At 44.9% G+C, this 23,657-nt stretch overlaps 1 protein-coding gene across 2 annotated transcripts in view; it reads left to right on the forward strand.

Moving 5' to 3' along the window:
- TBCE (tubulin folding cofactor E) overlaps positions 1-23,657 on the forward strand; it is a 121,673-nt gene that overhangs the window by 11,391 nt on the left and 86,625 nt on the right. For both annotated transcript variants that reach the window (XM_088472506.1, XM_088472507.1), the window contains one exon: positions 15,391-15,511. In XM_088472506.1, the coding sequence (XP_088328632.1) occupies positions 15,412-15,511 (100 nt within the window). In that variant the 5' untranslated portion in view covers positions 15,391-15,411. The remainder of the gene's footprint in view (positions 1-15,390; positions 15,512-23,657) is intronic.

Genomic DNA, 23,657 nt, shown 5'->3' on the forward strand with positions numbered 1-23,657 from the left:
TGCATTGTATGTGACTGTGCTAGCGCTGCTGCCTGTATCTTCTTTTCTGACTGTCAGCTTTATTACTGTCCCTGTTCTTTCTGCTAAGCCCTTGCGGTGCGGTGCAGTGCTGCAGGGTGGTCTCTCGCCTCTTTAAAATACAATTGGTGAGAGGGGTCACATACTTAGTACCATCATGTCTGAAAGTGATTTTCCTCTCCGGCTACAGTGTACTACGTGTAAAGTACCTTTTAGTGGAGGGGGAGGGTAGCGCGGAGGGCCTCTGCCGGCAGTGTTTGTCAATGGCACGGCCTCTTACGGTTACAGCAGCAGTACAGGAGACGCCCTGGGCTTGTTTCGCTCAGGCGCTTACAACCTTAGTGGGCCAGTTAGCTCCGCAGCCCGCGTTTACACAGATGGGTTTGTCCCAGCAGTCAGTGGTGTCGTCACCCATGCAGGGTTTCCCAAGACAATTGGTGGTACCCCGCAGTCTCCCTATTTCCCCTCTCCCGGTTTCTCAGGAGCCGGCGTGGGTTAACTCCCTGACGAGTTCTGTACAGCACTTGTCGGATGTGTTGCAGGGGGAGACTGTGATGCGGCCACATAAACGGTTGGTGGCGTCTCTGTCGGCTCCTTATGAGGATGACGAAGGGACGTCTGATGATGGGGAGATTCTGGATCCAAGGTATATATTCCTGGACTTATTCGGGCAGTCTGCACAGCCTTGGTGATTGAGGACGAAGTTCCCCCAGCTGCTAAATCCAAGAATGCCTTTTTTAAGGATGTGAAGGGTGACGCCACAGTCTTTCCTCTTTCGGGTCAGTTAATGGACCATTTAGAGGAGGCGTGGAAACAGCCTGGCAAGCGATACCAGCCGCAGAGGCGCCTGGCAGTGGCTTATCCGTTCGCGGATAATTATTTTGCTAAGTGGGAATCCCCTCCACAGGTGGTTTCTCATGTGACACGTCTTGTCCGTAGTACCACATTGCCGATGCCATCCATGTCCTCCCTTAAGGATGCTACGGACCGCAAGGTGGAGATCTGCCTGAAGTCTGCTTATTCCCCCGGCGGGGGGGGTATCAGTGCGGCCGGCTATGGCCATTTGCTGGGTTGCCAGAGCGATGGAGCGCTGGGCGGATTCATTGGAGGCGTCCTTTGATTCCGACTGTCTGGCCGAACAAACGGAGTTGATTGGTAATCTCCGTGATTCGGCCACTTATATCAATGAGGCGGCCTTAGACATTAGTACACTGGTGTCTCGAATTTCTTCAGCAGCGGTGGCTGCTCGTCGCACCTTGTGGTTGCGATCCTGGAAGGCGGACGCTGACTCCAAAAAGGGTTTGGAGGCGTTGCCCTTTAACGGAGAAGTTCTCTTCGGTCCAGATCTGGACAAGATTGTGGCCATGCTGGCGGCAGCCAAATCGGCATGTCTTTCGTCGGCCGCGGCTACTTCTGGTTCAGGACCATCGTCCTTTCGGTCTTATAGGGCCCAGGGCAGGCCCAAACCACAGTCTTTCCCCGACAGGCTGGCCCCAAAAAATCGGCCAAGCCCCGGAAGCAGGCATGGAGTACCAGACGTCCGGCCCCTAAGCCTGATGACAAGCCTGCGGCCTGACGGTCCGGGCCTCCGGTTGGGGGATCCCAAAGTGGGAGGCCGCCTGCTGCAGTTCGCCCGGTGTTGGTCGGTCACCACGACAGACACTTGGGTTCTCGAGGTGGTCTCCCACGGGTACGCCCTCTCTTTCCGGCACAGACCCCTCGGCTCGATTCTTCACCACGGGTCTGCCATCAGACCGGAACAAGACCACGGAGCTGCGGAAGGTCTTGCACACTATGCTCCAGGCTGCAGTTATAGTGCCTGTTCCATTCTCCCAGAGGGGCCAGGGTTTCTATTCAAATCCTTTTCTTTTGGTGCAGAAACCCAATGGGTCGTATCGTCCGATTCTCAACCTCAAAGCTCTCAAGTCTTTGCGGGTGCCGAGGTTTCGGATGGAGACCCTACGGTCCATCATTCTGGCGCTGGAACCTGGGGACTACATGATGTCATTGGACATACAGGACGCTTACCTGCATGTCCCTATTCTTTTGCGCCATCAACAGTTCCTCAGGTTTGCAATCCGCAGCGACCACTTTCAGTTTCTGGCGTAGCCTTTTGGCCTGGCGACAGCACCGCGTGTGTTCACCAAGGTGATGGCGGTCATGGCGGCTTCTCTGCGGCTGCAGGGAGTCCGCATGTTGCCGTACTTGGACGACCTGTTATTAGTGGCAGGATCTCCAGAGCTCCTTCTACGCCACTTGGACCTGACCATTGCGCTGCTGCAACGGCACGGCTGGTTAATCAACTGGCAGAAGTCCACTCTAATCCCGTCTCGGCGGATTCTGCATCTCGGAGCCTTATTGGACTCTGAACAGCAAAGGATCTTTGTGACGGAGGAAAAGATCTCTGCTTTACAGTCGAGGGTGCGCAGTTGTCTGCACAGCCGCCGGGTGTCTCTACACTCGTCGATGAGGTTACTGGGCTCCATGGTGTCGGTGTTCGACATGGTGGAATATGCCCAGTTTCACTCCAGACCTCTGCAGCACCTGATCCTGTCCAAGTGGAACGGGCTGCCTCAGTCTCTAAAGTCCCAGACGATAGTGCTCACCCCGGAGGTTCGCCTGTCTCTTGCCTGGTGGTTGCAGACGACCCATCTCAGCAAGGGACGTCCGTTCTGGGTACCAAATTGGGTCCTGTTGACAACGGACGCCAGTCTTCGGGGCTGGGGAGCAGTTTCGGGTCCACACTTGTTCCAGGGCAGGTGGACGCCAACAGAAGCGGAGCTTCCAATAAATATCTTGGAACTCCGTGCGGTCTTCAATGCTCTCCAGCAGGCACATCGGGTTCTCCAGGGTCGTCCGGTACAGGTCCAGTCGGACAACGCTACCACCGTGGCCTACATAAACGGGCAAGGAGGAACCCGAAGTCGGGCGGCTCTCGTAGAGGTGTCTCGGATCCTGGTATGGGCAGAGCGCAATCTTCCGGCCATATCAGCGGTCTTCATCCCGGGAGTGCTAAATTGGGAGGCGGACTTTCTAAGTCGCCAGGACGTTCATCCGGGGGAATGGTCCCTGCACCCGGACGTTTTTCAACTACTGGTGGACAGGTGGGGTCTTCCAGAGATCGACCTCATGGCGTCCCGGCACACCAACAAGTTGCCGGTGTACGGGTCTCTCACAAGAGACGAAGAGGCGTCTCTGGTGGATGCTCTGTCCGTCCGGTGGACGTTCCGGTTCGCTTACCTGTTTCCTCCGGTTTCCCTTCTTCCACGAGTAATCCGGAAATTCAAACAGGAAGGAGGGACACTCCTGTTAGCTCCCGCGTGGCCCAGACGGCACTGGTTCTCAGACCTTCAGGGTCTGTCCGTGGACAGTCCTCTGCGGTTGCCGCTACGACCAGACCTTCTGTCGCAGGGTCCTTGTCTTCACCCGGACCTGACTCGGCTGTCTTTGACGGCGTGGCTGTTGAGACAGCCATGTTGAGGTCCAGGGGGTTTTCCAGCTCTGTGGTGCGTACCATGTTGCGAGCTCGGTAACCGTCGTCCGCGAGGATATACTATCGCGTGTGGCATACGTTCTTCCAATGGTGTCGACCGAGAGATTCTGCACCGCGGGAGTTTCGTCTGTCTAGGATACTTGCCTTCCTACAAGCGGGACTAGATCATGGGCTTCGCCTTGCTTCTTTGAAGGTACAGGTTTCGGCCCTGTCTGTCTGGTTTCACCGTAGGATTTCTACAATCCCGGATGTGCGCACCTTTATGTAAGGTGTTCTCCGCATTCAGCCGCCCTTTGTTCCACCTGTGGCGCCTTGGGATTTGGCTGTGGTCCTGAGGGCTCTCCAGGGACCGCCGTTTGAACCACTGGGCTCAGTGGATCTTAAATGGCTAACAGCTAAGACTGTTTTCCTTCTGGCCATAGCTTCGGCCAGACGTGTTTCTGATTTAGGGGCTCTCTCTTGTAGACCCCCTTTCTTGATTTTTCATGGGAACAGGGCAGTGCTCCGCACTCGGCCTGAATTTCTTCCCAAAGTTGTTTCCCAGTTTCATGTTAACGAGGAAATAGTTGTTCCGGCCTTTAACTCACCTGGCCTTTCAGTGGGTGAGGCCACTTTGGATGTTGTGCGGGCCTTAAGGACTTATGTTGACCGCACTTCTTCATTTAGGAAGTCGGACGCCTTGTTTGTCCTCTATGGCTTCCGTAAAAAGGGTTGGCCTGCTTCAAAGCAAACTTTGGCAGCCTGGATCCGTAGGGCCATTTCTGAAGCTTATCTTCATGAAGGTCTGCCGGTTCCTCCTTCTTTGAAGGCTCATTCCACTAGGTCTGTGGGTCCTTCGTGGGCAGCTCGACGTGCCTCTGCAGTCCAGATCTGCAAGGCTGCTACGTGGTCCTCTGTCCATACCTTCGTGAGGTATTACAGGTTTGACACTTTCGACTCTCAGGATGCTTCCTTCGGGCGGCGGATTCTCCTTTCAGCACAGGAGCGTCCCCACCCTTAAAGGATACTGCTTTGGGACATCCCCAAGGTATCCTGTGGATACCCTATGGACCCTGAAGTAGAAAATATGAGATATGGTAAGAACTTACCTTTGTTATCTCTATTTCTACGAAGTCCATAGGGTTCCACAGGACTCCCGCCCTGTCGCACCTGTGCTGCAGATGGGCTTTGCTCTGGTCACCGGTTTTCCCGTCTCCCTCTGGTGAGAGTGTGATTCTTGTGTGTATCCAGATCTTCTTTCTCTCTCTTCCTTCTCCTCCTCCGGCCTATGGCTTGGTAACTAACTGAGGTGCCTTGGCTCGGGGGCGGAGTATAGGAGGGGGACCCTAGTGCATCCTGGGAGGCTGAAAGCTTAACTCTATGGTGCCCGATGACTGACGTCACACCTATACCCAAGGTATCCTGTGGAACCCTATGGACTTCGTAGAAATAGAGATAACAAAGGTAAGTTCTTACCATATCTCATATTATTTTCCATTACTGACCTTATTTTGAACCAGGCCTCCTGAAATTGCAGATTCAAAGATTTTATATTTAGAATCAGCCTGAAAAAGCTGTTTGAGTTTTGACCTAGAAACAGGTTTCTAGAGACAATAGAGTGTGCTAACAGCAATTATTGAATTGAGCGAGATGCTTTGGAAAATCTGATTTAAAAAAAAAAAAACCTTTTGGTAAGGACCCTTGAGGTCTATTATATAACCTCTGGTCACTACACCCCTTACCCAAATGTCTTAGGTATACTCTTCCATGAAACCAAATGACTAAACCAGACGAAAGACCGGGCAACTAGAAATGGAAGCTGAAGAAGGAAGAAAAGCTCTTCCCTCCAGTGGCCATGGAGATAATCTTATTTAACTCAGGCCCAAAAAACAGCTCCCCTGAAAAATTAAGCACCTTTAGGGATTTCTTAAAATCCCCATCAGCCTGCAACGTTCTGAGCTCCATCAATGGCTACCTCTCCTAAGTACTTTAAGCTGAAGCCTCTTTCAACCACAGGTAACAGATAACAAGTCCACTCTCGACATACCTGAACATATGTCCTCTGCCAACTGGCAAGCCTAGGGTTCAACAGCCTTACTAATCCAAGTTGAAGCTAAGATGGACCTAAGAACCACACCAGCAGCCACATGGACGTTTTAAGAGAGGAGGGGGCCCGTGTTTATTCCCCATCCAGGGCCCCCTCCTCTCTCCCCAGCGGCCGGCAGTAGACTGACGCGTCTGACCGTCGACCGCAACATCAGTAGACTCGGGGCACTAGAGTGTGTCCAGAGTCTACTGCGCATAAGCAGGTCGCTGGGGAAATGGCGCGGCCGCCATTTTCCCAGCAATTTCCTCACTCCACATGCGTAAAACACCGGAAATATGGCCGCGGCTGCTATTTTCCTGTGTTTTGTGCAGGGCTAGGACAACCGACGCGTGACCTCGGAGAGGTAAGTATTAGATAATATGGGTGCAGGGTGTGTGGTGTGGGGCCCCCTGGACCCAGGGGCCCGTGTGCACTGTACACCCTGCACCCATTATAGATAGAAATTAACATACATTTAATCTTCCAATCAGAATTTTATTTTAAAGAGCCTGCATTAGGAACTGGATTTGCCAATTGGGAAACAAGCATTTATTTTAGGATTAAGTGGGAATCTCCTCCTATCAGCCACAGGATGCAGATACTAAACCTCTAATCTCTGGGAAAGTTTAAACCTCTTTTTGAGCCCAAGCCTCTTAAAACAATTCATTTGACTCAGGGGAGGAAGGAAACTTGCGGAATTAAATCTTAGTCACACAATAATAATATCTAATACCCCCCCCCCACCGCAGGCGCTGTATATAAAAACAGTAAAAGAAAACAAAACACACACACACACACACACACACACACACACACACACACACATATCCCACATGGTTTGAGAAGGGCCAGAGCAGGCAGTCCCATGGGATTTGAGCCAAATGCAAAGGTATCTATAGGGATCCTCTTCTCCCACCCCAGCATAAAGTAGGCCCCTACTGCTAGATACACTTCCTACCGCAATCCACTGCCTAGTGAGAGCTAGCCAAGTGAAACCAATACTTGACCCTCCATTCGTGAATCCCCCGATAATCAGTAATATTGTGCACTAAAAAAAAGATACATATGGTAGTGGAGTAACCATTTCGGCTGCTGCTGGGGAGGGCTTGTCTGGTACTGTAGTGCAGAAGCATTGCCAGTAACAATACCCCTTCTCTTCTTGAAGAGGTAATGCTGTGTATGGCACAGTGCTCGCTTGACTCATGCTTGTGTGCATAGCACATCTTCCACCCATGGTAAGATACACCAGTGGGTATAAGGAAGTAAAGACTTCTATTTTGTTCTAACTGGTTAACACAGTGATTTTAAACTCATGGCACACCAAACACAATTTTAAAATTAGCAACATGGAGGAGCGAAAGTACTCATTTGTTTGGGGCACAAATTCTACCTAATTGTACTATAAAATTTATCTTTTATTTAGCATTCTTTAAAATAGAGTAAATACATGTGAACAATTGGACAGAAACACTGGACAACATATATTGACAACATAAATAGAAAAGCATTTTATTCTCCTGTTAATATAGGGAATAGACTCAATTGGTGAATGTCACCCTTGAGTTGTGATCTCTATAGTGAGTCATAGGGGGGAATTCAATTGTTTATTCCCCCCTTCGCACCCGACGGAGCTATTCTATTGTTGCTCCTGTCGGGTGCGATCAGCTGCTAGCGCTCAATTTCAGCTCGCAGCCCCAGAGGGCTGTTTGGGCGCCCAAACGGCACTTTTCGCGATCGCGCCCAGCACTTTGGTCGGGGTTAGCCGTTTTACGCGGCTAAACCCGACCACTTTGGGTGCGATCAGCGTGAAACGTTGGCACAATTGAATAGCTGCCCGCGATCTCCTGTCACTTTAGACGGGAGATGCGGGCCGCGAAATCAATTGAATTCCACCCAAAAAGTCACTCAAACATGTCTATATGAGATCATATGTAATCATAAATCACAATACAGCAAAAGGTTGTATAAGCTATCATAGCTCCTTTTATATAGTAAAAACTATAGGTGAAAATATGGAAATGTAATTGAATAGATATAGTTCTTAAATTGATACTGGAAACACTATACCGCAATAGATATACAATCTGTATTTACACAAATAAGTAAATACCATCAGAAGCCCACCTCTGCAAAAAATATATATCTCAATGCCCAGAATGGAATATATAATATGTTACGTAATGAATATCTGAGATATTATAATCTGCACAATATAAAGTAGAAATATGTCAAGAGCCATATGTCAACATATGTGAGTACTTTCCCTCCCCCTTGTTGCTAGTTATTTTACTCTCTAGGGTGCACCTCCATTTTCATCAGATTTTGGTATGTTACGACCCATTATGATATTTTCTAAATACTTTGGAATTTTTTCTACCTTTTATATAACCCACATGAATTTTGGTACCAGTGCTTAGGGTTTCTCCTCAATTCCTTTTCCCTATATTTACAATTTTAAAATTGCCAAGGCACACCATCAAAAAAACCACACACGTTATCCCCTGTGGAAAAAAAACCCACAAACATAGGTCCTCACGGGAAAAAAAATCAAGGCCCTTGGCCCCCACAGGGAACAAAAAATAACTCAATTATTGCCCCAGTCACCAACAATAGACTTGCCTGACCTGATGGTAACAGAGATGGGAGCTCCTAGTTGTCCCTGTTCCTCAGCCATGGGTGGCACCGGCAGTGGTTTGTAGCCTCAGTCACACTCAATCAGGACGGCGACGCGGAGTGCGTGACCTATGATGTCACGCCACCACGTCTAATTGGCCATGGGCCAGGAAGTGTCTCTGAGCTACATGGAAGAGCACAGCACTGCCTGGGCGCGAAGTTAAACCGGCAGTGGTTGTGCACTGGCGGGCATCTCCGGCAGCACACTCGAGGACCGCTCGTGCCGCGGCACTGTGGTTGAAAACATAACTGTTGATATTCTGGTGTCGACATTATGAATGTTGACATACTGACTGCCACTGGCTCTAGCAAGACAGACATTTTGATATACTGACTTGTTGTAAAGGTGGCATCCTATGGCAGTGCCTCGTTGAAAGTATCTAAGCTCTGCAGTATGACTCATTCTTCTGCTGATGTTTTACAATAGAGATTGCATGATTGTATGCCCCTGTTAGCAATAGGAGTAGCTGAAATTGGAAAGCACATGAATACTTTGGGCTTTGTAGTGTTTTGTTTTTTTCTGCTTAACTTTTCTAATTGACTTTGTCGTTAAAGTCAAGTAGGAGAATATTATTTTCTACTGTTTTTATGTTTTCAATTTTATTTGCACTTTAGTAATAACAATCCCTTAATGCATCAGTTGAGGTTGTGTAATGCGTTACAGTAGTTGAAGCATGGCTTTAAAAGAAAAAGTAATTATATATGTTCTCATTATTGGAGAAGTGATGATTCTAATTAATATAATTTGCACACTTTCCCATGACATTGTTTTTTTCTGTTTATCTAATTTTTTACTGTACATTATATAACATTCAAAATCAAACAAATTTGGAATGCTCTTAAAGCTCTACAAAATAGTGTCATATGTTGGGGTACCTTGAGGACTGAGTTTGGGAACCCCTAACAGTTCAGGTTTTTGAGAAATCCATGGTTGAGCACTGGTGGTTAAATCAGTTTGACCGATGTACTGATTAGGTCACCTGTGTTCAAGCATAAATATCCTTAGCCTGGACTATTAGGGTGCCTTGAGAACCACGCTTGTGAACCACTGGCCTACTGTATACAAATGGGAGCCACTAAACCCCTCACACACATCTAAAACAAAATAAATGGGTACTCCACCAGGCGTTTTAAATGTCCGAAAATATCCAGCAAAGGTATGGTGAATAAACCAATATCACTCCTGATGGTAATTCTTCATAGCTCTGGATCTCTGTGTAAAAACACACACAATGTGTACATTTATTGTAAATCCATCTGTTTATATAATACACCCAATATTATATAGCAGAATAAGGGTGCAACTGTAAATGGATAGATCGCACCCACAGAGTTAACCCCTCAAGATGGGATGGAATCTTGAAATGTGCACATAGCAGATTCTTTATCTCAACAGTCGTCATTCGGCTGTGCCATCAGATCTTCCTCATTGTGTGCATATCATGAAACACATAAAACATGCTCATGGTGCAGTATGTAAAAATTCCAAACATTTATTTGACATAAAAATATATCTAAAGGAAACATTTCCACAAATGAAGAGGGTTACTTATCAGATGTAAGATGGGAATACAGCACATCAAAGTCGCTTCTCAGACGCAGGTTGTGCCTGGGTAAGTTATCCAGGATAAACCAATCCCGATGTCTAAACGAATAGTACTACCCCTAAATGGGACTCCACCAACACTTTTCAACTTTTCAGAATGTCTTTTACAAGGTGAGTGGACCAAATGATTAACAGTTTAAATATGGAAAAGCTGGAAGTCTCTCTCCTGGTTTCCAATCTCGCTGTCCTGCTGCAAATACAATTAAGTTAATGCAAAACATCTGTCATGTTGCTGCAGCTCAATCCATATGTGAAACTATGGTAACATGCCACACACGTATCTCTGCAAAGAATCCCTGTTTAGTGACATAGTAACTATCTGCACATCATTTTTAAATAGAATTGCCAAATCATAAACCATAATAATCATATACGTATGATCCAATCATCCCTATTACTAAGCTACAAACTAGTTATATATAACATGCGAGATTATACATAAGATGAAACATAATGCATCTATAAGAGAATATTATAATCTGGAACGGTATATGTAAATATTCATATAAAATACTTGATCATGAATCCACATTTTGCTAATCTAATGTCTATATTGTTCTCCAGCTTTCATGAATAGTTGTAATCACCCAAAAATATTTAATGCACTTTTTGGAACTATTGTGCTTCTCTTTAAAATAGGAACAAAATGGATGGATATCTATACCTTTTTTAATGCTTCTAACATGTTCTACCTAATGTCCTTTCAATAGTCTTGTGGTCTTCCCAATATAGATTATACCTCAGACACATTGTATGGCATATGTTACGTGCCTTGTATTACATGTCACAAATTCTGAGCTCTTACAATTTTTCTCCTTTATAACACACTTGCGGCCTGATTCAGAGATTTTTGCAAAGCCAAGATTTATGCAGATCAAATGCTATTGCTCATGCGCGAAAGCTGATTTGCGCATGTGCAGCTATTGCAATGCGATTACACTCGTACAGCGGAAGCACTCACAAAGTGAGTGACAGCATTTGGGGCTGGTAAGGAGAGGGACTGTTAGAAAATTGCAGGCGTGTATGACTGTTTAAATGCCGTTTCATGGGTATGCATAAATTAACAATTGAGATATGCAGAGAGCTCTCATTCTGTGAAGGATGTCAGGAGAATGGCAGTGTTTATGGCTGGTCAGACTTGACATACATCATACTTGCCTACTTTTGAAAACCACTTTCAGGGAGATTTGACAATCGCGTGGTGTGCCGTTGTGGGGGCGTGGTCTGTTCCGCCCAAAGGGCGTGTCTAGCTCCACCTATGGGCGTATATATTCCTATAAGCTGGCACCCTAGCTCCCCCACTGACAATATCTTTGCCCTGCCACATTCACATAAATACTCGCTCTCCCCTGTAGCATTCACATTAATAGATCCTCTCCACACACACATTCACATTAATAGATCCCACCCACACACACACACACATTCACATTGATAGATCCCCCCCCACACACATTCACATTAATAGATCCCCCCCCACAAACACACAGATCCCCTCCCCACATTCACATTAATAGATCCTCTCCACATACACACATTTACATGAATAGACTCACACAGTCACACACACACATTAATAGATCTCCCCCAATCTCCGCTCTCCCCTCCTGCAGCACTGACATTAATAGATTTTGCACACTCACAGGGGTCTGTTTATCAAGCAGTGAAAAGCGTGGAGAAGTGAACCATTTGTGAAGTTGGCCATAGCAGCCAATCAGCTCCTACCTATTATTTTATAGACTGTGCTTGGTAAATGCTACTTCAAAGCTGATTGGTTGCTATGGGCAACTTTCCACTGGTCCACTTTTCAATGCTTTTCACTGCTTGATAAATAGACCCCACAGTCACATGCAGCTCATAAGTCCTCCGGCGTCGGCTCCTCCTTTATCACTGGCTGGCCAGGGAATGCTGGGAGCATCAGCATCAGTAAATGCTGGGAGCATCAGTCTCCCTGCACCCGTTACCCATGGTGAGTACATCTGTGTCTTGACGCATTCAAGCTCAGACCCCGCCCCCTTCACCTCCGGACCTCAGGCATGCGCAGTCCTGATTTTTATACGGGGCAGTGGGAATGCAGGGGATTCAGGCTACTTTGTGGGGTAGCAGGAGCTCCCACCTTAATTCGGGCAGCTCCCGCAGAATGCGGGAGGGTAGGCAACTCTGATTTACGTGCTGTGTGACTGCCCGATGTGCATCAATTGTACCGATGTTTATGCCTTTTATACGTCGTCTGACGAATGAGAATGCAGTAGTGGGTATCCCTATTCTCGGCTATGCTTTGGAAGGCATTAGAAATTTTAGCAACTGCGATCCGTAAGAGAATACAGTTGCGATTTGCATTAGTGTAAATCTCAGAATCAGGCCCTCTGTTCTTTTGCCTATGAAACCATTTGTTCCTAGGTAAATATTTCTGATTACTTTTGAAGAAAGCACTTTAGACTAATCTATTAGTTAGCTGCTTTCCTATAAGTAAGTTTTGGCTTCCTGGGTAAGATCCTTTGTAAGGTCCTTTAATAAAATATTCTAGGTCTGCCTAAAAATATTTTCAACACTCCTATGTTACTTTGTGAACTCTGTATTAAATGCCAGACCAAAGTCCAGATTGGTCTTTCCTTTCTCATTAGGTAAAAGTAGACTCTCCCTATCCAAATTACCCACTTGGCTAATAATGGTCCTATTTATTAACCCACTTTTATAAAAATCTACTTCTCATTGTCACAAGCAAAAGGAAAAAGGGCGCTATACAGAAATAACATTATTACTATATATCTGTATGTCAATATTTTATAAGGCAGCCAAAAAACTGCAGCTCTTGTAAAACTAGCCAATTAAAAAAAGAGGTGTTCAAAAGCGCTGTAATGTAACTGCTGGATTTAAAAAATATACAGTATATTTATTTATATCCACATATGTTTAGAAACAATCTACTATATAAAAGCGAAAATTTGCCCTTCTGTCTTTCCATACAAATCCACAGTATACAAGCCACTATCGTGAAATTTTACATATGAGCGTATTAAAATACGGCGGAGGCAACTAAAAGAAATTTGAAATCAAAATTAATTACTGTTAATTTTTAATTAATGAAAAAACACAATTTTTGGATAATATTCGCCCTCTACAGGTCAGGTATGGAATTACAAAAGGTTTTAGCTCATCTACTATTTTTTCTTTTCTATCTTCTCTACTAAATCAAAATTAATTACTGTTTTTATTCTGAATTAATTAATAAACACAATTTTTGCATAGCATTCGCCCTCTAGAGGTCAGGTACGGAAATAGAAAAAGATTTAGCTTATCTACGATTTTTCTCTTTTCTATCTTCTCTACTATATAAATGCGAAAATTTGTCCTGTCTTTCTATACAAATCCACAGTTTACAAGCGAAGATCGTGACATTTTACATACGCGCGCATTAAAACACGGCGGAGGCAACGAAAAAATGTTTAAATAGAAATTAATTACTGTCAAGTTTTAATTAATTAAAAACCACAGTTTTGGCTTGACGTTCATTGTGGGGCTTCACGGCATATGGGTAGGGCCTCTTAGCAAGCGTTTTGTGTTATCATGTTTTGTCATGATCTTAATGTTTATTATCGAAGAGAGCTTTAGCAGGCTTTGCCAGCACTCTCAGCTCTCTGACTATACCAAATTACGCAACAACATTCACTTTTCTTCCAACTGTGTTAAAAGGATGACTTTGCAAGGACCCTGCTGTACTGTAAGTTGCCAAAATATTACACATGGAATGCTTCTCCAAAAGTTTTTTTTCTGCACCGAAAACTGAGTCGCTGTAGATGGTCATCCTGGTATCAGAGCAACAGAAGCTCTTGGCCGTGTTTACACTGTACACCCTACAAATTTTTAATGCTTCTATCTCCGAAGTTTGGACTGTTGATGGGGAAGTTTGTCACACTTTTCGTGAGGCCTGCCTAAGGAGAGGTTGGTTGGAGGATGATGTGTAAACAACATTCTTAAAATCCCAGGCAACGCCGGGTACTCCAGCTGGTAGTGTATATAGTATAGAGCAGTGGTTCCCAAACTTTCTTGAATCACTGCGTCCTAGAGTATCGGCATTTGTTTCACTGCACTCCTAAGCCAAAAGTTTGTTTTTGAGAAATTCAGAAAAAAAATTCAGGAGTCTGGAAAAGGACACAAAACTGACTCATTTGCCCCCATTTTTCATATCTGTTACATCTCTCTATCTACAGTAGATGTCTCTCTGCGAGTTTGGGGAGCAGCGATGGGTCATCACACCTTTCAGGGAAGGACGACAGACCAGGAAAGTAATCTACCAATAAATATATTGGAGCTTCGGACAGTGCACAGGGCGCTTAATCTGGGCAGGCCTGTCCAGGTTCAGTCCGACAATGCGTCAGTCTCTCTCTGTGTCTGTCTGTCTGTCTGTCTGTGTCTCTCTCTCCCTCTCTCCCTCTCTCCCTCTCTCCCTCTCTCCCTCCCTCCCTCTCTCCCTCTCTCCACCACATACCGTCTGCCTCACAGCACCCCAGGCCTCATCCTGGAAGCCTTCCCAACACAGCACCCCAGGCTTTATTATGCATGACTTTCCCAGCACAGAACCCATCATCCAGCAACCCTCTCCCCAGGATAGGCTCTCCCAGCTGACTTACTCTGCTCCACCTCTTCAAACATGATATGGCCCTGACTTAAGAGTTCAAAAACTCTCAAGTAAGGGCTACGTAGCCATGGCTGGCCTTGCTTGATTTTTCCGGCTTCTTGGACTTTGTGTGTGCTGGCTGCTGAAGGCGGAGTCATGAGATATGACTCCCGAGCTCCACAAAGGCCCATGGGAGGATCGACTGTATCTTGGCATGCGCAGCTGCCCTCCAGCATTTTTGAGGTGCAGGAAAATGTGTGTATAGTAGATTTTCAGGGTTTTTATACAAGTTTCTAAAAGTCATAATAAACACTTTTTTTACATCTGCAAGTTAAAAAAAAAAAAAAACCCTCTCCCATCAATACAACACCTCCACATATCTGTCCCACATCATTTACCCATTAATGAGCTTTTGGGAAAAATTCACCTGAAAACTGAGAAGTTTTTATTGTAATTATGCTATTTAAACCCCACCAAGTGCTTGATTATTCATTGGAAGGGGTGTACCAGAGGTTCTACACTGAACCTTTTTCCTACTTCTTCATTTGCTCAGGGGGGTGCACATGAGAAAACGTAAATTTTCTCTGAAACATCCGTATGAGTTTGGAATTGGACTGCAAATGTAATTCGCAGTGCAGGACCCAACCCGAACCTAATAAGATTGAGCCCTGTATGCGCTATCTGTCCATTTATGGTCTTAATTACTATCCCATCTAGGGTTTGATTTTGAGGGATCCTAAGTACCCTTATCTGGTGTGTTGTTTTTTTTTCCATTATACATCTGGAGCGACGAGGGCTTGCAATCAGGAGTGATATTGGTCTGTTCACCATACCTTCATTGGACATTTTGGGACAGTTAGAGCACCTTAGTGTGAATACCCTTTTATTGTATAACAATCAATTTATGTATTTTTCAGTTGTGAGAAGACCTCTGCACAATGAGTGATGACATTCCAAATGACCCTAATGGTAGACGCATCATTTGCGATGGGGAATATGCAACGGTGCGTTATGTTGGAACGGTGCCACCTACAGCAGGTATGCATTATTTGTAGAATACATGCTATAGTAAAAGATTCTCATTAAGTTAATTGGTGGTGTTTTTAGTCTTATTTTCATCTGCAACATAATGGGCTTAAATGTTTGCTTAGCAGTTGCAAGTAGAGCTGAAGGGCTATCAGTAGCTGCTAGGGGCGAGTAAGGCTCTGGCTCCCGCTCACCTTTTATTGAGGGTCAAAGCAGTGCAAGTCGAATGGAGGCAAACTCACCCCCCCCCCCCCTGTCCTCCCCTCACAGCTCTCACTTGCCGCAGTATGCACACCAGTGCCCAGACCCGCTCCCCCCCCCCTACCCTGCATGGGAAAGGGGAAAGAGATGAGATGAACAGATGCTGGAGGGAGGACAAGGAGCGACAGGGATGTTAGATATGGGGGAGGGGGACAGATCAGAGAGATGTGGAGGGGGAACAGATGGGTGAGGGGGGGAACCTAAATATGAGAGATTGGGATGGAAAAACAAAGATAAATGAGAGAGACACTAAGTGGAGTGGTGAAGCAGGCCCGTAATAGGATGGCAGTGTGCCCTATGCCAGCTCTGGCCCCTAAACCTGTGACATCATGATGTCACACCTAGGGGGCAGGGGCGCCAGCTCTCAGGGAAGTAGAGTACTGCCCGGAGTATTCTGAAGACTCTTCTGGCAGCTCCACAGGATGCATCCCTTGGACCCTCCGGACGGCTCTGCAGTAGCGCTACTGGCTGCAGTGTGTTCCAGGCACCTCGCAAGCCACATGCAGGTGCTGCTGGGGCAGCAATGGTGCTGACCCCAGGACTCTGCGCTGTGTGCCATCACACACCCCTAGTTACAGCCCTGGAGTACAGAGATGGTTGAGAGAAATGGGAGTTTGGGGGGAAGGATACAGAGATTAAATGGAGGAGGGCGAACAGAGATGAGGGAGGGGAACAGATGTGAGAAAGATGGGGGGAGTGGGAGCAGAGATGAGAGAAAAATGGTCGAGGAGGAGGACAGTTATTATGCAGAGATGAGAGAAGAATGGAGGTGGGGGAGAAAGATGAGCGACGTAGATGGAGAGTGGTAACAGAGATAAGAGAGAGAGAAAGAGACAGACCTAAGGGTTCGGGGTGCAGGGGAGGCAGATGGAAAGGTGATGGGAACTGTCAAAAAAATAGTCTGTTAAAATAAAATCTGCAATGTCGTTTTTATACTCTCTCTAGCAAATCTGTATTTGTAGCGTAATTGACATTCATATATTCCTCATTAAAGATGCGCATCCACTAGCCGATTACACTGTACGATTACGACATCGTAATCATGCAATCGCTCAGTAATCTGCTGCAAATTATTCATCCAAATGTTTGAAACGACCAGCGATGCTCATTCCCGCTGGTCGTTTCCGACATCAATCATCGCCTAAACATGCAGGCCAATCTGCCGATAACTACAGATTGGCCATGTTCCGGGATGATTAATGTGCCTACACTAACGATCAATCGTTCAGTGTAGGCACTGCACCCCCTAAGGGAATGATGGTACTATTACGATGTTGTAAACGTACCTAAAGTCCTAACCCTTGCGAAAGATGACCCATAATCGATTTGGTTGTCGTCCTTTTTTCAACAAAATATTTTTTAACATGAAAAAGCTAAGTGTTATAGTAGTAGTAAGGGTTATATTACTTTTTATCAATAAAGTTGGTAATTTACTTCTAGTCAAGTGCATGTTATTGCCATGTGATGTTCTGCCACTTCTAGAAAGTCTTTTCTATGCAGTCTGTTTTTATTAGAGGGTAGTAACCATTTGAAGCAAACAGTTAAAAAGTATAACACTGGCGTCAGACCAAAAGGGTGTGAACAAAACAGTGTAGACTGCAATTTTAGGCTAACATAACGGATGTTTCATCAACCACACACCTATGAAGGGCTGGTGCTAGGCTGTCCGGCTCCCTCCTGCAAACCATAAATTTGTGCCCTCCATACCTCCGTCAGGGGCAGGTAGCTGCCAGCTGTCTCACTCTCCACAGTTCGGCAGATCCTCCTCTTGGCATTGCGATGCACAGCTGAGGCATCTCCTCTTCTTGGACACAGCACACCACATACAGGGGTATATTCATCATCATTTAATTTGTACAAAGCGGGTGGAAATTAACATTTTCACCTACTTTTGTAGAGATTAAGGATCGGGGCTTTTAATTATAGGTAATGCAGGAAATACCATGGATATCTTTAGCTTACCATTCAGCCCCGATCTGGCCCGCTGTCCCCATACACTAATATGAGGACTCTGGTGACATAGTGTAGGCTGTTATGAGACGCAGAGGACTTTGGCAAGAGGAAATTGCTCCCGTGAATAGCTGGAGCGGTTTGCTACTGTATGTATGTATATATGTGTGTATGTATATGTGTATATATATATATATGTGTGTGTATGTATATGTGTGTGTATATATATATATATATATATGTGTGTGTGTGTGTGTATATGTATATATATATATATGTATATATATATATGTATATATATATATATATATATTTATATATTTATATATTTATTATTGCTGAAGAGCCAAAAGTCATGGGATAGATACCTAGTAACATGTAGAATCCCCTCTAGCCCGATGAAGTGCAACAGCTCAAGTGGCGGAAGACCTCTAGAGAAATTTAGACCGATGCTAGCTGGTTGTCTTCACACAGCTCCCTGATATTTGTAGTTGCAGGATCTTTGGTATGAATGGGCAACTCCGCCATGTCCCATAAATGCTCAATTGGGTTCATGTCATGCGATCGTGGTGGCCACACCTTTCGTCAGAACTCTCCAGAATGCTTCTTGGACCAATTCTGGACAGCTTGGAACCGATGGCATGGTGCATTATCCTGCTGGAATATTTCATCATTGTGGAAGTACATGAGGCCCATGAAGGGCTGCAAATGGTCATCAAGCAATGCATTGTAGTGGCTACCAGTCAATGCTTTGTGGACCAACAGACCCAACCCATGTCATGTAAACACACCCCACACTATTATGGAACCACCACCAGCCTGCACGGTGCCTTGTTGACAACTGGGGTCCATGGCCTCATGGGGGCTGCACCACACCCGGAAGCCTGCCATCAACCCAAAACAATTGGAACCGTGACTTATTAGACCACGCCACATGTTGCCAGTCCTCCAGGGTCCAATTAGCAACGTCACAAGCCCGGTCTTGTAATGTTAATAGGGGGACTCTGGTGGGTCTTCTACTCCCATATCCCATGGAAGCTAAAGATTGCTGCACTGACCTGCTGGGTATGCAACTGGTACCTCCTGCATTAAATGTGGATGTGTTTTACACCAGTGTCGCTTGTCTTATCAGGGACAATTCTGGCCATACACCGCTAGTCATGATCATTAAGCACTAGTGGTCAGCCAAACTGTCTCACCCCCAAAAAGTGACAAGTCACACGATGATCACTATGGCCGGATGTTAGAGCAGCATGGATAGTTGAGCAGTGAAGCACCATGCGTTCTTTAAAACAATGGTCCATTTTGATGACGTATGGTTTACCACACAGGCAAGTAATGAGACATATGAGAAATTTGGAGTTACAAGTAAGTGTTTAATAAAGAATTTCTTTCTGGAGAATGTTTGATGATACACTTGTCCAGCCACCATGTAACGACAGAGTGTACAATGCAGGCATTTTTAGCATCTAGATCGATCTGTAGACAAATGTAGGATGTTGAACCAGATGCTTGTTAACCCGCATTGGTTTTAAGTCGGTGATGTCCGTTTTTGACCAAATGCTAACGAAGATTGCAGCCTCTTTTATTGGCTAAAAATAAACTGTAAATAAAGAGAACATTTTAGGGCGCTACTGGTGCTATCTTTATCACAGTGGGAAAAAATTTGAAAGAAACCGAAATAAAAGTGCAATCCTTTAAAAACAGCATATCGTCGTTTTCTTTTTTACATACAAATGTGTATGATAGAGTATTTTATCTTTCTGGTGATTACAGATGATGTGCTGCGTTAATGAAATCTTAAGAAAAGAAGAATTTTACCGCGCTTGAAGATTCTAAATGTTTAGAACAACGTGGATTCTATTTTGTATCCATTCGTATTTGTAAATTACAATCCGCTGTAATTGATCACCCGTGAGGTGCAGTGCTGCTTAAAAATTATGTATATCTGCACTTTTCATAAATGTTCTACAAAGTGTTGATTTGTGTCTATAGTGTGGAAAAGCACAATGGTGTGCATCAAATAATTTGTGCACCAGAGGGAGGTTGTTTATGGAAGACAGGCACTGTATATTGACACGGAGACGCGATCCATCCAGCCTTAGATCACCGCTTTGTCCTCGGCATCTACGTGGGTCTTTGCACTGTCAAGTGGATTGGCACCTGAAAAGTGCGTTCTTTCTTGACAGCTTCATTACATGCTGACTGTTTTTTACTAGCCACCACTTGCCTCAATATACATTGCCTGACATCCATAAACGACCTCCCTCTGGTGCACAAATTATTTGATTCACACTATTGTGCTTTTCCGCACTATACACACAAATCAACACTTTGTGGAACATTTATGAAAAGTGCAGATACTGTATATATGCATAAGTTTGAAGCGGCACCACACCTCACAGGGGTTATCAATTACAGTGGATTGTAAATTACGAATGGATACAAAATAGAATCCACGTTAGCTGGGTTTACATATTTCAGTTGCTGCAGCAATTAAGGACTGTTGAAGGAGAACCAAAACATTTTTCCACAGATTTTATGTGTCATTGTTTTTAAAGAGCCGGACGCGGCTTTATTAAATTCTTTGTTTTTTATACTTTGTTTATTATCCTCTTCCATGAGCCTGTAATTGCTCTGTAAGTGACATTGTGTAACTATGCGTATATATATAGAGCTCTGAAAATTTGCTTCTGATCTGTGATTATCATTTGTTTATTGGTTAAAAGAAAGCATTATGGTGTTTTATCATATGTAACCATCATCATTCTTATCACTGCTATTATTAAAATGTTTTTTATTACTATATTTTTTTTACCTATGGCATTTGTTCTAAACATTTAGAACATTATTATTCCTATTGGGAAATCTTCAAGCGCGGTAAAATTCTTCTTTTCTCTGTATGTCACTGGTTAGCAACCATTATTACTGCAGCTAAAAGGAATTGCCAGAAATAAGAGTTCTCATTATTTGTATTCTATTTTGAAGCGCCGAGGCTACATATATATTTTTGTTAATTAAATCTTCAATACATTTTTCTTGCAGTCACAGTGTAAATGTACAGGTTGAGTCTCCCATATCCAAAATGCTTGGGACCAGGGGTATTTTGGATATCGGAATATTCCGTATTTTGGAATATTTGCATACTATAATGCAATATCTTGGGTATAGGACCCAAAACTAAACACAGAATGCATTTATGTTCTATATACATACACACAGCCTGCAGGTCATTTTATACAATATTTTTAATAATTTGGAGCATCAAAAAAAGTTTGTGTACATACATGAAATTAATTTGTTTCATATACACCTTATACACACAGCCTGAAGGTTATTGTATACTGTAGTTTAATGATTTTGTGCTTTAAAAAAAAGTTTGCTTTCTGATGGTTCAATGTACACAAAGGTTTCACATTCTAATGCTGGGCATACACAGCCAGATAAAATGTCTGTCAGACCGACAGACATTTTACCTGGCCGGCTGCCAGCCGCAGATGTCGCCGTCATACACTGTGAGAAATCTATAGCCCGGCATCCGTGCTCCGCCCCCGGGGGAGAAGACCTTTCCGTAGGAAGGAACACAGGAAATGTCTGTCTGTCGGCCGTGCTGGACATACACTGCCCGATGCGGCCGACAGTTACCGGGTAAATATCGCATCGGACGGGCATGCTGGACAATCCTGCATGCCCGACCGAGCAATATTTAACCCTCGGTCGCCCCCCCGCACACGCGCTACAATTATCGGGGCGATCCGCCAATATCAGATAATTGTAGCGTGTATGGCCAGCATAAGTCATACTAAAAATATTCCGTATTTTGGAATATTTGGATATGGGAGACTCAACCTGTATTCCCAAAAGAACAAGAAAAAAGCAAACAATAGTGCAGTATGTTCCAAATAAGCACAAATTGTAATACAAAACATCACAGAATAAAATGTGCCATATATTCAACACAGGCATAAAGCAAAATATTTATACACCCCTCAGATGTAGCCAACAATAGTTTTTCCAACGGACAAATGCAGTATTTTGAACTGTACCTTGATGGCTCCTTGGATAGGAGCAATGAAGTGAGCATATAACCGGGAACTCCAGAAATCCCTCTAATCTCCCAGATGGCAAACTGGAGTATGCAAACCCCAAATTTCTCCTTTAGTACCAGGACCAAGCAAAGAGGCACAGTACTGCAGATTCGATGATAGTGGATACAGATGAAAGACAATAATCTCCAATGCGTTTCGAGCGTGGTAGGCTCTTCCTCAGCCCTGAGGGGTGTATACCTCTGCAAGGAAAATTTATTGAAGATTTCATTAACACAGCGCATTATCTCTATTTGCCAGAAAGATCAAATAGTATTTATCATACATTTTGTATGTATAAAGAAAAGGACGCTCTGCTGTTTTTAAAGGATTGTACTTTTATTTCTTTTTTTTATTTCAAATTTTTTCCCGCTGTGAAAAAGATAGCACCAGTAGCGCCCTAAAAATGGGATTTTGGTACCTACCGGTAAATCATTTTCTCTGATTCCACAGGGGACACTGGAGGTGCTTACGCTGGGGTATAGAGGCGTGGATAACTGGAGCTGGCACTTTAAATCATTTAGAAGTGTGAAGCACCTAGGGCGGTACACCTGTCAAACCGTAACGCAGGTGTCCTAAGGCGAGCTCAGGGAGGACCGAAACCTCCCGTGGAGCAGAAGGGCTCTATGCCCCACCAGCCCTCAGTTTAGAAAATTAAGGCCGAGAGGAGATGGAGAACAAGCGGAGTAAACAAAAAAAAGGAGAGAAGAACACACATGACAGAAGCATCCAACATACGGAACGAGCCGAACAGGCAGGCTAAGGGCGCAGAGGTGGGCGTCCAGTGTCCCCTGTGGAATCGGAGAAAAGGATTTACCGGTAGGTACCAAAATCCCATTTTCTCTTAAATCCACTAGGGGACACTGGAGGTGCTTACGCTGGGGACGTCCCAAAGTTTTCCCCACGGGCGGGAGCGCTCTGCGGCGCCTGCAGAAAAAGCCTTTAGAAAGTCTGTTGCCTCTATCGGAGCATTGTAAATCGCTCTGAGTTCCAACACATTTATGGGCCACTTCTGTTCTAGAGGGGACCATTGACCCTGAAAGTGATAATCGAGGACTACTGCTCCCCCATCTAAGGCTGGCATCCGTTGTTACGATGATCCAGTCCCACACTCCGAATCTTCTGCCCGCTAACAGATTGTTGGATTGTGTCCACCAAAGAAGGGCCACTCTGGTAACCGGGCTGAGACGGATCTGTCGATGAAGAAGCAGATGAGACCCTGACCCCTGTACTAGCAGGTCCAGCTGAAACACCCTGGAGTTGAACCGGCCGAACTGTAGTGCCTCGAAAGCTGCTACCATCTTCCCCAAGAGACGCAGACAAAGAAGCATGGACACCTTCCTTGTTCTGAGGACCAGCTGAACTAACAACCGGATATCCCGGGCCTTGTCTATTGGAAGAAAAACCCGTTGTGAGGCCGTATCAAAGATCATGCCCAGAAACAGAACTTTCTGTGACTGATTGAGATTTGATTTCTTGCAGTTGATTATCCCACAGTGTTGGATTAGGGTCTGATATGTTAGTAAGGCCTGATTTGATAGAAGAGATACCGATGGAGCCTTGAGTAACAGGTCGTCCAAATAAGGGATTATGTTCACTCCTGATGACCGAAGCAGAGCGATCATGACTGACATGAGTTTGGTGAAGACGCGGGGAGCCCAGGATAACCCGAACGGCAATGCCCGAAACTGATAATGATCCTTCAATATGGCGAAACGCAGAAAAGCATGGTGAGGTTCCCAAATGGGGACATGGAGATAGGCATCCTTTATATCCAGGGATAATAGGAACTCCCCTGGTTCCAAGCTCGCTATGACTGACTGCAGAGACTCCATTTTGAAGCGATAAATCTTCAGATACAG

Source organism: Taudactylus pleione, unplaced genomic scaffold (assembly GCF_031769625.1).
Source record: "Taudactylus pleione unplaced genomic scaffold, aTauple2 ptg000125l, whole genome shotgun sequence".
Taxonomy (NCBI): Eukaryota; Metazoa; Chordata; class Amphibia; order Anura; family Myobatrachidae; genus Taudactylus; species Taudactylus pleione.